A 17,440-nucleotide genomic window follows, 5' to 3' on the forward strand; every position below is an offset into this window, starting at 1 on the left:
CAGTGCAATGTTCTGTGTGTGTCGGTTTAGGGGGCCAGTGCAATGTTCTGTGTGTGTCGGTTTAGGGGGCCAGTGCAATGTTCTGTGTGTGTCGGTTTAGGGGGCCAGTGCAATGTTCTGTGTGTGTCGGTTTAGGGGGCCAGTGCAATGTTCTGTGTGTGTCGGTTTAGGGGGCCAGTGCAATGTTCTGTGTGTGTCGGTTTAGGGGGCCAGTGCAATGTTCTGTGTGTGTCGGTTTAGGGGGCCAGTGCAATGTTCTGTGTGTGTCGGTTTAGGGGGCCAGTGCAATGTTCTGTGTGTGTCGGTTTAGGGGGCCAGTGCAATGTTCTGTGTGTGTCGGTTTAGGGGGCCAGTGCAATGTTCTGTGTGTGTCGGTTTAGGGGGCCAGTGCAATGTTCTGTGTGTGTCGGTTGGTAATGGGATGTTCTGCCTGTGTCAGTTACTGCTTCCAAAATGAGAAAAATAACAGCAGATATGATGACAGCAGATTTATTGGATATCTCGGTATACAACATCACTACCATCACTGATATTGCTGACGACCCGCTTAGGATCACTTATTTATTTCAAAAGTTTAATATTCTGAGCAAACTTTTCCAGTGTGAGAAATGTCATACGGGTCTGATAAAGAACAGCTACACAAGATTACTGGGATATATCTGACTGTCAGGCTAAAAAGGCTAAAAAATCAGTTCTGTCAGAAAGCTACTTTCAAAACACTTGTTTAAGCCTTCAGAAAATCTTGTTTGTGATTTATTTCTGGGCTTGCAAGTCACATGTCACCATCACTGCCATACATGTCGATACAGACAAAAAAACAGCAATCGACGGGGACAGCTTTATGAGGTGCATCTGCTCATGAAAGCTGATGCATGAACCATGCTGCTCTGTGGCCCGGGTTGTGTGGTTCAGATTGATGGGAGTTTCATGATCCAGGAAAAATATAGATGTAGCCGCAACCTGGGAAAGCCTGATAGGTGGGTACTTGGCATTTACCAACCAGATATTCAGCTTGGGTCCCTTACCTTTGTTGAGTGCGAGAGTTTAACGCTCCTACTGATCAACACCAGAGAGCAGGGACTGAAATAGCCAGTGATCAGTGGCCTGCATACCAACGCATTGCAGCCCTACCTGGTAATCTCGGCTAGATTCATAAAAACCATCAATCACCTGGAACATTTCAAACCCGGACACGGGAGTCCATACCAACAACATGGAGAATTACTGGACCTGTGCTAAAAAAACCATTTAAAACTATGCAGGGCACGGCAGCAACAATGACCCTGTCGCACCTGCACTAATTCACGTGGAGAGAAAGGAGCAGCAGCCACAGATAAGATCATGAGGGGAAGCAGCGGAAACACCCCCAAAGGCTCTTACACCCACTCACATCTTTTCTAAAAGAGTTCAGTGTTATTTAATTTAAGATATATATATATATATATATATATATATATATATATATATATATATATATATATATATATATATATTATATATATTAAAAAAAATTGATGAGACTAAAAGTCCGCGACGATAGTGAAATGTGTGAAACGCTGCAATGAGTTCAAGGAGACGATTACAACAGTGAATTTTGAACTGAATCAGAATCCTCTATTATGAATGGGCCCCTTTATCATTTTCTTGGCACCTTCATTTCCAACTACTTCATATCTTCAACCTTCACACTTCCCTGTGTTATTTATAAAAATCCAGTTGTTACGAATAGAAAAACAATAATTCCCACGGCTCCTCCTAGTGCTGCCTCCCTGTCACCTCTGACAGACAGGATGACAAGACAGCTAATTAATTCAACAATATACTGTACTGGGAATCGCGGGTATGTCATTACATTCATACATATGTATGATATAAAATATTGAAATTCAAAAGCAAGTTTTAGGAAAGTTTATAAATGATTAATATAACTGTAATAATGTTAATGAATGTTCTGTATGAGGCATTACGGATAATAAATCTACATATTTAATTATACATTAAAATATAACCCTGGTGAAAAAATCCTATGTGAAATTCTATCAGAAATTTTATAGGAATGTTTCAGAAATTGAAATAATCGGATCATATAGGAACTTTACAATTATTTTTATCCTATTAAATCGTATAAGAAACTTTAGAATCAAATAGGATTTAAAAGGATGTCCTATAATTATCAAGAGAGTGTATGCTGTCTGGCAACAAAAATCATCTTCAAAGAGAAGCTGCAGCAGTTGAACAAAGTTGCCTTGTCCTCTTGTATTTTGATTCTATGAACAGCTTACACCTATCTAAAGGCATGCGGACAGTGTAAGCAACAACTAGTCTTCCATTGTGACTATCATAGCAGGTGCAACCTGTACAAAGATAGAAATCAAGCTAAGTAAGAACGTACACACAGCGGGTGCAAACAGTCCAGGACCTTGTCATCACCAGCACTAGAATTAAAGATAGGGTTTTTAGGAAGGATGGGGGTAGAAATGGGAAGGATTTCTTAACGGAGAACATTCTAGAATGGGAGGGACTGGAAGGAAGTTCTAGAATGAGTAACTTGTAGGTGGCTGATGATAGGAACAAAGGGCTTGTTTTATTTTGGTAGGTTTTTTTTCTAGATGAGGAAATAGAGCATGAGAGGCTTGTAAAGACAAGGCTTACAGATTACAGGAGGTTTTAAAAACATGTGACACCATGTAGTGCGCAGCGCACAGTTTCATAACTGCCTGCGTTCTGTAACCTCAGAGGTGAAGAGGGGGTCATTTCTAGAAGAGGACAATGAATGGACCGAAATCCATATTTCTGTATAAGAAGAATCATGAAGAGACACAAAGCATGAAAGTTAGCCTGAAGATTTCATTGAAAAAAGTGTATTTTCCTCAAGTTTACTTTTGTAAATATGAAGACCACCTGTGTTTTTAATTTCTTCTTTGTAGTCATTGGTCAGTTCCTTATATATATATATATATATATATATATATATATATATATATATATATATATATATATATAATATTATTTTAAATACGGAATGCTTGCAGTTAAAGAGCTGCCAGTATTGCATTATTCCCATTTTAATAAAAGCATGAGCGATTGGCAGAATAGGAATTGAAACTTCTAAAATCTAAAATCTACAAAAAGAAATTACAATTCTACGTATTATTTTTTAGAGTAGTATAGGATAATATATATCTATATATTATATATATCTATAATATATATTATATGTGTGTGTATGTAAACGTACATTATGTAAATATATATTATATATATAAATATATATATATATATATATATATATATATATATATATATTCAGGTTTTGCATTGATTCTGTACAGATATTAATAAGAATTTAAATGGGAGGTCCAAAAAGCCTTTCAAAAACAATCAGATCCTTCATCCTGTAAACCAATAGGTTTCCTGCGATCTTCCCTGTCCTGGTAAAGGAAGGAGCTAGTTTCTCACTGCAGACCAACATGCGAAAACTGATTGAAATCTAATCTCAATTCTCACAGTGCCTCCTCCCCTCCTGGCTAGTATCAAAGAAGTATAACTTTACTATTTTTAAAAAGCATAGCATCAATATATCATCAGTATATTTGTGTGTGTGTGTGTGTGTGTGTGTGTGTGTGTGTGTGTGTTTGTGTGTGTAATTTTTGTACAGTCTCTTTTTTATATAATAACTCTTCAGACTGTTTACGGAACAGTAAAGAGAAACAAAGTTACTTCCAATATATTACATATACAGCTACAAGTCTGCAATAAAAATTGTTTGGTCCGTTGGTCCCTAAAATAGCTAAGGAATGACAAATGAGACTCCCTAGTAACTGTTGCTGTTGTGGATCACCACGGCAACGCTATCCATTGGTGACAAACAGGCACTCCTTGATGCGATCCATAGTTTTTTGTTTTGTTTTCAAGCTTCATGTGTGTTCTGAAAGCTCGAAGTCTTTTCAAATTCACACTTTCCTCGAAATAAATGTTTGTCTTGTTTCATCATCCTTGTCCTTCATTTCCTGCTCGTCACGTTGCATTGCATTGAAAACTACACAGAAGAACATTGTTTATTTCCAAGCAGATATTTAACAGTCTCTCACACTCCAATACAACAGGAAGTGTGAAACAGATCCTTCAGTCTGATTGACGTTATGCTGATCTTTCCCAAAAGCAGTATCCAAATGTACTTTTTTTTCTTCATCGCTTTTTATTATTTTTTGTTTGATTATTATAATTTTTTTGTACATGCGTTTCCACTCCAAAAATCTGGTCCTAAAAACATGGAAAGAAAGAAAGAAAGAAAGAAAGAAAGAAAGAAAGTCAAAAATCCAAATCAGCAAATTACAAACAACTAGATGGTAGGCAGCCTGGCTTATTCAAAGTGGGAATCAAGGTTAGTCATTGACATCAGAAACTGAAAGGCTAGCTGTTTAAAAAAACAGAAAAAGAGATTGCTTTTTTTCCTTCCCTTCATTTTGGCAAATGTCAAAGTTTGCAGTTACATTTTTTATCTTGATTTGCCTCTTTGGGTTTTGTAAGATTTGCATTTTGTTGGCAGCGGTGAGGGATAATGGAAGAGCTAAGAATTAGCATGAGGGGGGATGTGTTATTATCGCATTCATTTTAACCGCATTCATATTCACATAGAACACCTTCCCTGGGCTTTAACTAACAATGAAGAGTGTGCACAAACTGCCTTTAAGATGTATTTATCAGCAGGTATTCAATAAATCCATTCATTAATGTGTTGATTTCAAACAAGCAAAGCTGTCCTTTCCTCATGTTAACAATTAAGTACCAATTAATAGTAATTAACTTCTGCATTGTTTTTTTTTGACATTCAACATAAGAAAAAAAGGAGCCAGTGATAGTACTGTAAATCTAATGTTAGCAACCTTTGACAGCACTCCTTAAACTACCTTCAGTACCCTTTGCATGGCTGGCCCTTCCGTTTGTTTACTTCAGGTTTTCATCTCTGATAAGATTTCCTTAACTTGGGCAGTTTGTAAAAAGTATTCTAGTTTATGAAATAATTCCATAAAACTCCCCTCTCGTGCACTTTCTTCCATTCTTTAGGTAGGTCTCGTGCAGTTTTGAAAGAAGCACATGGTACATATGGGACATTAATGAGAAAGTAAAACTAATAATGAATATCACCTACTTGCTGTACCTATGCATGTAGTTAATGTTATTTTGCTTAAAGAGTTAAAAGATTGTGTTTTAAGAAGAAGCATATTCTGTAACATCCACAAGTCCTAGAACAACAGATAAACCGAATTGCGTGTATCCAAACACCTATCGTGTCCGCCCCCTTATTCAACACGCTTCTACCACAAGGGAATACACACCCTGTATACCTGGGGCCACACAGAGGGGCTGGTTTGGTCCTCCTATACCCCATCGGTATAATCCACAGCTCAGTTTTTTCAGCACTGGGGACTCACCCCTGATTTCATTAACCCCAGCACTGGCTGATAACATTCCTGTGGACTCCATAGTGCTGTGAAATGCAGCTCCAACAAGGTATAAATGACATTATGAAGTTCTACATTTTGGAACGCTGTCAGTCTGCAAGCCCTATTTCCGAGTAGCCTGTTACACTTCCTGGGGCCTCAGCAGTGTCTTTGGGGTCAAAGCATGCCAGCCATTGCTGGAAACTACATTGTGAATGAAAGCACATGACAGGAAAGCTTTCTGGAATTATTTCCTAAGCTAGAACCCCCTTTAAGGAAAGCTGCTCAAAAGTAATCTTCACTGAGAAATCAATGACCTTTAAGAAAAAGAAAAGCACAGTTCTGTGGTTTCAGTTGGTTTCAGTCGTGACTAAGCTTGAAGAAAGGTAAAGATGCTTTATGGCAGATGTCAAAAGAACACTTTCATATAACACTTGATATATAAATATATGCTGTTTTTTTAATCAAAAGCAGGCAGTTATCCACTACACATGATACAGTACAGTATTAAGGTGACTGAATACATAAAAAACCAAACAAAAAAAAACAGTACAGGTACTGAAAAGGATCCACTCTCGTGAAAGTATCATGCGCTATTGATATCAATCCATGCTGGCAGGTTGCCACACTGTTGGGTCAACAAACAGCAAACCTTAACACTGCAGTCGGAACAAAGAACAACAATCACCAAACACACCAGGACCCTTTTTCAGTTGTGAGGGGGACAGGCTTTACAGGAGACAGGCTCAATTTGGGAACGGGTGTTGGGAAAGGCACTGAACCTATCGCCTTTGGAATAGATTTTGTGCATTCAGGTGGGGAATTGTCTGGTGGGACCAAACGCTAATGATGGTTCAATTCTGGTTTCCGCTTCCATTAAACTAGAGTGCGGCAAATGAAAAAGGCCCCGTACCATATGCTTGAGAAAGGAACAAAAGAAAGAAAAACACAATATTTATGACTCTCAATAAAACAAAAAGTGCAATAAATATTCAACCACACGATTCTTTTTCAATCATCAGCAATTTCAATCCATTTGAGAGTCTCATTTAGGAATTCTTCTTCTTTTTTTTTTTTAACTTTTTGTGACATCTAAAGAAGCAACGAACATTGACATTAAAGGAACCAAATAAACAATCCATTAATAAATTAAAGTTACAAGGCAGGCACTAAAAAAAGAAAAAAAAAAAAAAAAAGAAAATATGAGCAGCAAGACTGTGGGAGCACAAACTTCAAAAAAACACACATGTGATTATGACTGGCCAACCATCAACTGATACAACATCCAAAGATATATAAATACATCTATACATCTATATATATATATATATATATCTACTTCTATACACAATCCAGCATAGACTGATATACATATATATATATATATATATATATATATATATATATATATATATATATATATATATATATATATATATATATAGATCTACAAAGAAGAGGTAATGTTTCAGTCACGAAACGTGGCGGCAGGTCATGCAGTTTGTTACATGACGCCAGCATTTCACAACTTTCAACTTTCAGTTGAATCAAACTTACGGAGGTTTGAGGGGGGCTCTTTTTTCTCCGCTTTCAATACCATGAACTTTATCCTAGCTCAGCATTCAGACACTGTTGAGAATGACTGGCTCTGTGGTTGGGTGGGACTCAGATAAATAAACAAAACAAAAATCAAAACAAAGATCGAATGACAAAAGATTTCAGAAGGCAAAAAAGGGAGAGGGAGAAGAAAAAAAATCCAAACACAGCATCAGTCAAAGCTTTAATGTTAAAAAACAAAGAATGAGAGTCTAGGAGGGGTGGAAGTGGCCTGAAGACGTCAAGATGGCGGACAACAAAAGAGATGGACAGCTCTGGGGCACGGAAATGACAGACAACTGGTTGCCATGGAGATCATTCTCTGAAGACAGTTCACAGGAAAACAATAACAACAACACAGTCCTTGCTGCTTTGAAGAAAAGCATTATTGACATTTCATAACCCCAAACCAATCCTTAAACAAGCGTTCATCCTTCTCCCGCACATTAACCCCCTCTGTCTCGCAATGCTTAAGGCACCAAACACTGAATCACACACGCTGACCAGGTCAGGAGAGTCTGTGCAGGACACTGAAAAGACTTTCCCTTTAAAATATTTCTTACTTTGAATATTTCTTTTCTTGAGATGCATCTGACATCCATTCAACCCCAAGGACAGAATAATGGTACAAGTCCCACAGTTCCAAGTGAGGGTGGTTGAATACCTAGAACTACAGTCTAGAACAGTATCTTGAAATAACAGGCTCTGTCACAAAATTATTTAAAGAATGCTTTTTCAAAGTCTGTTTTTTTATGAATAAAATCAAGTTTAATGTTCCCCAAACTGTTCTGCACTACTGATGGTTTCATTACCAACAGTAAAGAACAGTTTCCTAAATACAGCCCGTTACTGAACGCTGAACAGAACCCATCCAACCTTAATTCATTCATATAAACAGATTGAAAAAACCCCAAACAGTCTTACAACTCGTGAGCTAAAGCTTGGTGGATTTCCATCCGCAATGGCTGCAGGCCTGACCTGCGCACCCCTGCCAGTTATTGAGTCTGATCATGGCTAGGAGGAGTGTGTTGTGGGTTTAATTCCCCTGGCAGCCCAGCTGAGACCAACAAACACATTCCACTTATTACCTGAGCCTTGTTCGACCCCGCCTCTGGAGGAAAAGCACTGAAACATGAGGATGAAACACTGCTGTGCTATTTCAATAAAGGTCCCAGGCACCACACTCACAACACAGGAATAGTCACAGACTGTATGGGAGCTGTGGAAAAGGGTTTTTAAAATCCCGCCTTAGTGGTGCGTTTTAACTCATAGTCAAGTTTTAAAAGGGGTAGTGCTCATTCCCTTATCACAGTAAAGCCTTGCAAGCTCATTCTGCAGGTTTCCCATGGTATACTATGCATTTATCAAAGTTTACCCTGGTTTGAGTTAGTTTTTTATGCTTTACCATAACTCCCTGCAACTTTTGCAGAAAACCAGCACCAGAAACAACGTGTCAAGTGGGACCACGTGTATTGTGACAAGCAATAGAAAAGTACTACAGGGGCCCAAAGAACCGAGCAACTTTTTCACAGAGCAACTGTGTGGCCAGTTAGTGTCTATGAGAATCACACTTTAACACCTGTAATCCTAAAAGCTGGTTGTTACAAGCTACTGGAGAGATTAGTTGAGACTACACAGTGCATATGGTCATCGGACACTACAAGCATCCACTACAACAATAACTGATATACATAGTACTATATACATACTATATATAGTAAGTTTACCACATCAACACACCATGTCATTGACGTGGTAAACTTACTTTCTAATCACCCTGAATATTGGTTCTAGGACACTTTTGAAAACCAGGCACTCTGGGAAATTCAAAAGAAGTAATTTACTAATGAAGATTTCCAAGCGCCCCAGGAGGAAGGGAAGAAGACACTGAATGGTGGACTCATTCTACTTTCTCATGTTCACGGACAATGGAGCAGAAGTTCTTGTGAAATTGCATTTCACAGCCGGCAGGCTCTGGCATGGTAGGTGAGGCTGGCTTCACTTGAGAGCCGGGGACTGAGCATGTTGTATCTGTCACGGCAGCGGTGACATCTTTAGATAAATGACATGCGATTACAGATGAAAGCGAGTTTCCCCTCAGCGCCGTGCACAACAGAGACTCCTCTGACCTACATGACAGCAGATGAGCCAGGAGAGCCCGAGGGAGGCTCCAGCAGAGTGTACACCGCGTCTGGTGTTCATGGAGCAGGGGAGAGACAGTCTCCCAGCCCCCGGAGAATGCTTCGACTGCACCTCCAGCACAAGCACACTCGTTCGCACGGTGACCTGTGACGAGTGTGTGATCCCTGAGCTGACCTGAGCAGTGCTTATAAGGACCGGTGCAGTTTAAACTTTTTTTTTCATTGAAATCAAGAACGATTTCGTCTGCTTTCTCAGTAAATCAGAAATAAGAGTAAATGCTCTGACATTAGGTTCCATAGTTTAAAATAAGTTTGAAGAAATATTTAATAGTTTTGTCTTTGTTTCAAAGGGCAATGTCTTCATCAGGGTTAGGATAACAAAGGCATTGTGGAAACCCTTGTCTTCTTGATGTAGTGCCTTTCAGTTTTACCAGACGTTAGTGTTTGAAGTTATAGATAGACAGATGGATAGATAGACGGATCTTATGAATGTAGTCTTGGGTTTATACCTGTTTTAGTTGAGTTTTGTGTTTTTAGCATGCAGGGCCTAGCAAATTATTTACCTGTCACAATATCACAAATAAATCCATGTGGAGCTGCTGAGTACTCAGCAGACACGGCTTTCTCTTGTTATGACATGCTTGTGAACCTGTAGGTGCTGTAAACAGATTTTGTTATAATCATTTCTACTTTATTAGATGGCACAGCTGGAGAAATTGGAATACAAACTTGATACTTCCTTAGCAAACAGGATTCTCACTCATGGCCCAGCACAGACTACACAGTAAAATGTGAAACACGTTTACCCCGCCTGTCAGCTTAAAGAAAATGAAACAAGACACATCGGTGATCTCATGAATCTGGGTCTGCAGGGTTTTCAAACACGGCGCTCCGGGGCTGGTTCCTCGCTCGTCTGCGACACCGGGTTTGTCACCGCCCCCCTTGGCAGCGGAGAGGAGCTGGCACAGGCTCCTTGTGAACACACTGCAGCATGCGCCCTGGCGCGCTGGCCATCTGGACCCCCGAGCTAGCATCAACTTGTGATCAGAACAAAAAAATCAAGGTTGCCAAGTGAAGATATTTACAGGATGAAATATACCCAGACCAGCCCAAGACAGCAAGTGCAGACCAACTGCAGTGAAAGTAGAGTATGAGCAACAGTAGAGATGGGTGATAGTGATAAAATACCAAACTATACCAAACAGTACCGATGCATTGTCAGCACCAATAATAATTAGTTTCTTTTTTTTTTAAATATCAGCATCATATGCATATCTTAATATATATATATATATATATATATATATATATATATATATATATATATATATATATATATATATAGTACAGCATATATTACGTCTGTATTATGTATATGCAAATGTTTCTCATGACAAATTTAAAAATAGCACTCTACTGCATATTACTTTCATGATTTTCACTCTGCAAACAAAACTAGTTTTTAACAAAAAAATTATTATATGCATGTTCTGTGGTTGATAGAATTAATAATGCACAGAGTATTGTTTCACGATTCAATAAAAAATATATATACTGCACTATTTTTATGCCAGGGCCGAGAGAAATTCACAGAATATTTTACACAAAATGCCTTTCCTGCAAATTCGGTCTTAAACCTTGTGATGTCTGTATAACCAAATAAGGGCTCCAAGAGATCCAGCTGCTGATTATAAACTCTAGAACCAAACCACGTATAAGCAGAAAGCCTGAGCTGAAAAAAGCTTAAAGTACAAAAACATTTTACAAAAATATGTACAACCCTTTGGGCCGTATTTTCATAGTGTTTCCTCTTTTTGTTTTTAATGAACTCCTAGTTTTTGAAAGGAGAAAAAAAATCATGTTAATGTTACAAAGTAAAAAAAAAAAAAACACATTGAGAGTGCTTAAGAGGACTCATATAACTTCAATGTTTGGTTTTAGTTTTGTAAAATCAACACATGCTTTACCTCTTTCAAAAAATAGCAGTTTATTAGCTAATAGTCTTGTTCTTGTACAACGTGTTGTGTAATGTACTGCCTGTTATGGATGCTGAACCCTGTAGGTGAGATGAGGGTAGAATCTCTATCGGCTCTTTTGCACAGTACACAGGTGTTCCCAGCCTCTGCCTGTGACTCCTGACTCAGCAAATAAACCGAGTTTACCCTCTTTATAAAAAATAAGTGAGAGCATTACTATATCTAAAGGAGAAGCTTCACATTGGTTTTACAAAATTGTTTGCTTAAAAATTGAATTAAAAACCCATATGGAGTTTACATAGAATTCCGTCCAAGCAGAGATCTCCTGTAGAACTCTGGAGGCAGATTAAATTCATACATTTCCCCAGGCCCTGTTTATGACGTACCTTAAATTCCCTGATCCAATCAAACTTCAAGACATCAGAGGACACCCCCCAAATAACACACTACATAAGCAAAAGGGTTAAAGAAACCCTCATTTAAAACACAAGGGTACCTTGCCTCAGGATGCAGAATGAAGACATACAGTAGAGTAGACACTTGATTTCCAGGTGGAAGGGAGTAGGTGTGGTCTGAGAACCCTTTTGCACTGTCTATGATTGCTACCTCACTGGTCCACTCATGAAGGACGGTGCTCTGGCTAGCAGCCCAACAAAGACTTTAAACTTCACCAGCACAGACTTGACAGTGACCAAAACAAATAATAAAAAAGCAAGAATATAGTGGCCATCAAACACTTACAAATAGGAACTGGCTTCCTTCCAGTGTGCTGGAGCGCTATGCATCATGTTTGACAAACTCGAGTAAAGATTTCAGTGATGGATTTAGCCCTGGGGAAAAGCAGCACTCTGGAGAGATGTGCAATATTTGCAGTCTGCTGATGTGCAGGAGGCAGGGCGTGCGAGACAAGTGCCAAAGTAAACCGAGGTAAGGGCTTATCCAGCAGGGATAAGGAACTTCAAAAAGCACTAGCGATATCTGGTGAGCGATATCTGATCTGTTTAGTTAAGCGTTGATCTTATCTGCTTGATGGAGTGCTGCAGTCCACGATGGACCGCTTTGCTCTTGAACTCCAGTGGCATTGCTCCCTCTCCCAGCATAGAAAAGCACTCTAATGAAACGAATCCCAGAACACTGCAGCTGTCAATGCATCAATGGTGTGCAGAGCTGAGAGGGAGAGAGGGAGGGGTGCTATTTGGCCCGATTCATAAAGTTTTGACTCAAGAGCTATTTAAAGATTGTTTTGATGCGCTAAATAACGTTTTTTAAGGTATTCATGAAACTGTTCTAGACTGTTGTTGGCTTTTTTCCCCCCAAAAAACTGTGATATTCCAGTCAGACATACCAAAATACCAAAGAAGGACTTGACTAGGTTCTAGACTTCAAGCACCATATTCACAAAGCATTTACCACCATCTTAAGTTAACTCCAATTTGTTTTTCATATAAGGAAACAAAGATAATGTTAAAAAGCTTCAATGAAATGACCCAGGAGCTTAATTCAAAGTTCCTACAGTACAAGCACCCTAGTTTGATGTTTTCTGATTCTGTAACGTTAGCAGTTTGTTTGCTAACGTAGCACCATGTTAAATGCTTTGTGAACACAGCCCCAAGTGAGGAGAGGCAAATTCACTACAGTGGCTACAGACTGGAGCTTCAATTCATTTGTTATAGGTATGCTAAAGGCTTGATTCGCAAAACCATTTACTCCAAACTGTCATTAGCACAGTTTTTTTTAAACACACCCAATACAGTTAACAACCCATAAATAAACAACTCAGACATTTAATTTAGGGGGCGTGTGATCAGTCTAACATTGTTTATCATTTGTTTCAGAAATGGAAGTTATGTTTTTTCTTTCAGACAAACCTTCCCCAAATACCCATTGTTTAACTACTGTATCATCAAGAGTCCATTCCAGTCCGAATCTTATCAATTCCTCTTTTTCTACAGGAAAACTTTAATTTGCCATTTCACACAGCATCTCCACTTTCCAGCTTGTGCTTGTGTTTTCCCAGTTTCCTCCCAGTTCCTCCAATATGCTCCAGTGAGCCCCAACGACAACGTGTATAACTAAATGAGCTAGGGACCAATTCATTTGGAAAAATCTGTTGATATGTTTGTTTGTTGCCCAAACAAACCCTTGTTAGCTGCGCTCCATAATGGCAGCCATACACCGGTACATTTATAAAGCTTGACCACAGTAATATTTGCACAGTAAATCTGTAGTTTACCACTCCTGTAATATGAATGTACTGGTGTACAGTAGCGTGTGTTTGACAGGGTAGCTGTGATGGGGAGGCAGTCTCTGTCTGGCTCTGACTAGGGCTGGAGGGAGTGTTTGCACGGGGGTCAGGAAGGATGCAGTGAAGCCTACCTGTTATATCGTGTGGTGCCAGGTGCACGCTGTCCTGCGTGGTTAATATGGACGATTGGCATCTTTCGGCCTCTTGAGCTGCACTTTGAGTCTCTTCATGCCAATCTGAAAGCCATTCATAGACTGGATGGCAGCCTGGGCACTGGCCGGATTGTCAAAACTCACAAACCCTGCGTGCAGACCCAAGACCAAGCGAGAGGGAGACAAGAGGGACAGGAAGACAAACATTACTTTTTTTTGACTGACCTCACGACTCATGCTGTTTTTTCATTCTTTCTCCAAGCATCTGTAAAAAAAGCCTGGAATGTTTGTCCCAGCTGAGCAGAAACATCATTGCACCCAACGCTTGATGACATGCTCGCAGTACAGCAGAAATCCAATCAAAAACATTAGCGAGAAGGGTTTCCTCTAGATCAGGGGTGGCCAAAGAGGGTTCTTCCACTCTGGTCTTTGTTCCAGCCTAGTTTTAAATTGTTTCACTGAACCAATTAAACCTCAATCCAGACCCTGTAGTTGTTAATTGTACCATTTTATTTGTTAAACCTGGAGTGGAATGGAACTCAGGACCATGAATGGACAACCGTGATCTAGATTGTTCATAATTGGACATTAGTGGAGACCAGAGGCTCTCAAACCTTTATGATTGGCGATCTGTATATTTTCCATACAGTTTCCAGAATTTCGTAGGAAGCCCTTGGCAGACCCCAGTTTGAGAGCCACTGGAGTAAACAATCAGACTGTATTGTAACTGAGGTTTACCATACACAGTCTGCTACTGCAGTTTCACATGACTAACAGGACAGTGCAGAAGTTGCATTAGTTTTGGTGCAGTTAAACTGCAGCCCGACTGCATTGAAATTCTCAATGTTGTTTCTCGTACTCTGGGTGCCCACGCATTCATTCGAGGGACTGCTGCAATTTAAAAAGTGATTTCTCACACTGTTTGTTCTTTACATGTCTACGTTTGCAGTCTTAAAATAGAAAATCTCGCTTCATATTTGATATATATTTTATAGTCCCATGAACTCACAGTGAATGAGATGATGTTGCGCTGCCCCTCACTCATATAATGGGTATAAATATTGATAAAATCAAATCAGTCTCTGAGAGTAAAACAGACAGGACTACAAACCTGGACTACATAACCTTCTGCAGAAATATCATCTCACCGATAATGGAGTTGACAGTTTCATAAATACCAAACCTTACTTCATTCATAAAAACAGCCAAGCTAGATTTAGCTACTCCAAACATCATTAGCATGATTTTTTCCTGAATGAAAAAACACTATTATGGTGTAACAAGCCCCCCATTTAAACATCAAAGTAGTTTATGTCTGATTTGGTAACTTTATTGAGTGACTTGCTCCTTCCTGAAAAAAAATCCACTAATGGCAATTTGGAGTTAATAGCTTTGAGAATCCAACCAGTATTCTTAAAATAACTCATGTAAAGATTTGCAAATAGGACCAAATATTTCTTAATGAATTGACATTGGGAGTTTAAAGACATTGATAGAGATATTGTTTTTCACTATACATAACCGAATGCACAATTGAGGCAGCACAGTTATAAATACAGGGACAGGCGTGACTAGTTTACTAGAGCCACATCCCCAAGAGTGGAGACTAGATGGCTGGTGGGAATTTGGACAGTGCAATTAGCAAGTAGGAAAATACTAGTTGAAAAGTGCAAAGGTGAGTGATGCACACCCCGAGCTGAGATTATGGTAGATAAAGCTTAGCTCCACTGCACACTAACACCATGCTGGGGATGATGGTGGAAGCAGGCCCACATTAAATGTGATCTTTATATTGGTGTCCCAGAGGTTTGCACTGTCACAACAGATTCTGACCACTGCAGGTGAGATGAGGTCCAGTAACTGCTCATGCAGGCAGGCCTGGCTCTTTTGTGCAGTGGTTAAGGCTCTCTTGGGGAGTTCAAGGTAGCAGGTTTAATGACTTGACATCTCAGCCCATTGCACTGGATGGAAAGGCAAGGGCTGGACGAGAAGCGCAGACCATGCTAAACAGCACGCTCTGTAGTGGAGAGGTCCGTATGTCTCCTATGCTGATGTATATATTTTGAACTCATCAGCAGCTAGGTTAGGGGAGATTCATTACAAGTGTTCATGCCCAGCCTTCGCCCTGTTACATGTGCACCGTCTTCCCAGCTACCAGCCCACTCCTACTATTTAAACCAGCAATTCTGAGGATGATGTTGGGAGGGGGTTTGGTAATGTCTGGCCAGCTGTCAGTGTCTATAGAGACCAAAATGCGCCCACAGCTGCCCATCTTGGCAACGTGGGACTGCACCAATCTGCTGCTGCTGCAGGCAATAGGAAACAGGATGGCGTCTTCCAGCCATGCAGAACAGCAGCTGCCTTGGAATTTAATAGCCAGGCGTTCAGAATGCAGATACAGCAAAACACCAGCCATCTGTAGCACACACTTCTGTGCAAATGGGCTGTCCCTCACATGATTGATTTGTTGTGCAAATGGAATCCCTGTCACATGTTCTGTAAGACAGTATATACAATAATGTATAGCGTTCACACACATGCACAATCATACAGAAACAGGTGCCTGCAGTATGTGCATGCGAGCCTGCTGTATTGACACCAGGCGCACCGCTACGTGTCTGCTTATACGCTCTTAGCAGTCATTGCTTTTTATTGGTAATTTTCTTTTAGAAAAGTACAGACTTTACTCTGTGACCTCTGTCTGTACCGTCAAGTGCAAAGAGTGACATTCCCTAATTGAAAAGGTTTAAAAAATATGGCCGTGCCGATGGATACAGTGACAGGCTTAAAGTGAGAAGAGAAGCAGGGGGCTTAGCGGGAGAAGGAAGAGAGTTGAAGAGAGACCCTATTTGGCTCTGTCACTCTTGTCAATGTTAGAACATGCTTAGAACTGGAGGCTTAAGCGCTCAAAGTTGTGATGTGCTTGAAGCATTAATGCTTGAAAACAAATATTAAAGGCATCTGTTTTCAAAGGTTGTGTCACACTGTGATGAGCTACTAGCCCATTAGAGTTTAGCATGAATGATGTGGCATGGCGCTGTGCTGTGTAGATTAAGTCTAACCTGGATCTTTACCATCTCAGCAAGGGGTTTGGGTGCAGCTGTGCTGCTTACTTTTGGGGTAACCAAAAAGAGGGAGAGAGAGAGAGAGAGAGAGAGAGAGAGAGAGAGAGAGAGAGAGAGAGAGAGAGAGAGAGAGAGAGAGATGATTTGAATGGCATGAAGGTGGCTGTTTGTCCCAGCACTTAGGATTCCCCAGACAAGCAGTAAGTCAGGTAAGGTGGATTTTGAGAAACAATTACTCTTAATCAACACTGGAGCAACAGAACCCAGAACCGCTGCGATTGATTGCAAAAAAACAAAAAACAAAAACAAACCACAGAATAGAGGGGAAATGGAAAAAAAGCAAATTACATTTGAGACTCCTTACTCTTTAAAGGGTGCATGAGGACCTTTGTAGTGTATTGTGTTACATGTGCCCATGTGTGACTACAACTGTTTATGTCAGGTGTGTGTATTGTTTTAGTTTATTTATTTCTTTATTTATTTTTACATGTTGACCACTTTTTTAAACTTGTAATTTGCATTCCCTGCCTTAAGATGGCTTCACATGTACCCGGATGTACCTCTTAGAACTGCATTTCCCATCACACCTTATTTAAACAGTTGTAGCAACACATGGGCACATGTAACAATAAATTAAAAAGGTCCTCGTGTACCATTTAAGGACCTTTAAGTGCAAAGACAGAGGCACATTTTCAGAAAGAATAAAACATGGTAACAGTTTGAAACTAGGCAAAAATTACTCCAAATAATAATTGAACAGCTCATTCCAGCAGCTAAATCATCTTCTGCTAGTTACAGTTACACTCCTCTCTGAAAGTTTG

The 17,440-nt window shown here is 39.7% G+C and overlaps 1 protein-coding gene across 17 annotated transcripts in view; it reads right to left on the minus strand.

Moving 5' to 3' along the window:
* Positions 1 to 3,313: 3,313 nt before the first annotated feature.
* The window catches only part of LOC121306465 (CUGBP Elav-like family member 4), a 257,123-nt gene continuing 242,996 nt past the window's right edge, over positions 3,314 to 17,440 (minus strand). For 16 of the 17 annotated variants that reach the window (XM_041239102.1, XM_041238388.1, XM_041238701.1 and 13 more), the window contains 2 exons: positions 13,534 to 13,703; positions 3,314 to 4,263 (listed from right to left, as the gene is read on the minus strand). In XM_041239102.1, the coding sequence (XP_041095036.1) occupies positions 13,576 to 13,703 (128 nt within the window). In that variant the 3' untranslated portion in view covers positions 3,314 to 4,263; positions 13,534 to 13,575. Of the gene's footprint in view, positions 4,264 to 7,019; positions 7,109 to 13,533; positions 13,704 to 17,440 lie in introns of those variants that run through there. The other variant, XM_041238299.1, reaches the window with a different exon arrangement.

Source organism: Polyodon spathula, chromosome 1 (genome assembly GCF_017654505.1).
Source record: "Polyodon spathula isolate WHYD16114869_AA chromosome 1, ASM1765450v1, whole genome shotgun sequence".
Taxonomy (NCBI): Eukaryota; Metazoa; Chordata; class Actinopteri; order Acipenseriformes; family Polyodontidae; genus Polyodon; species Polyodon spathula.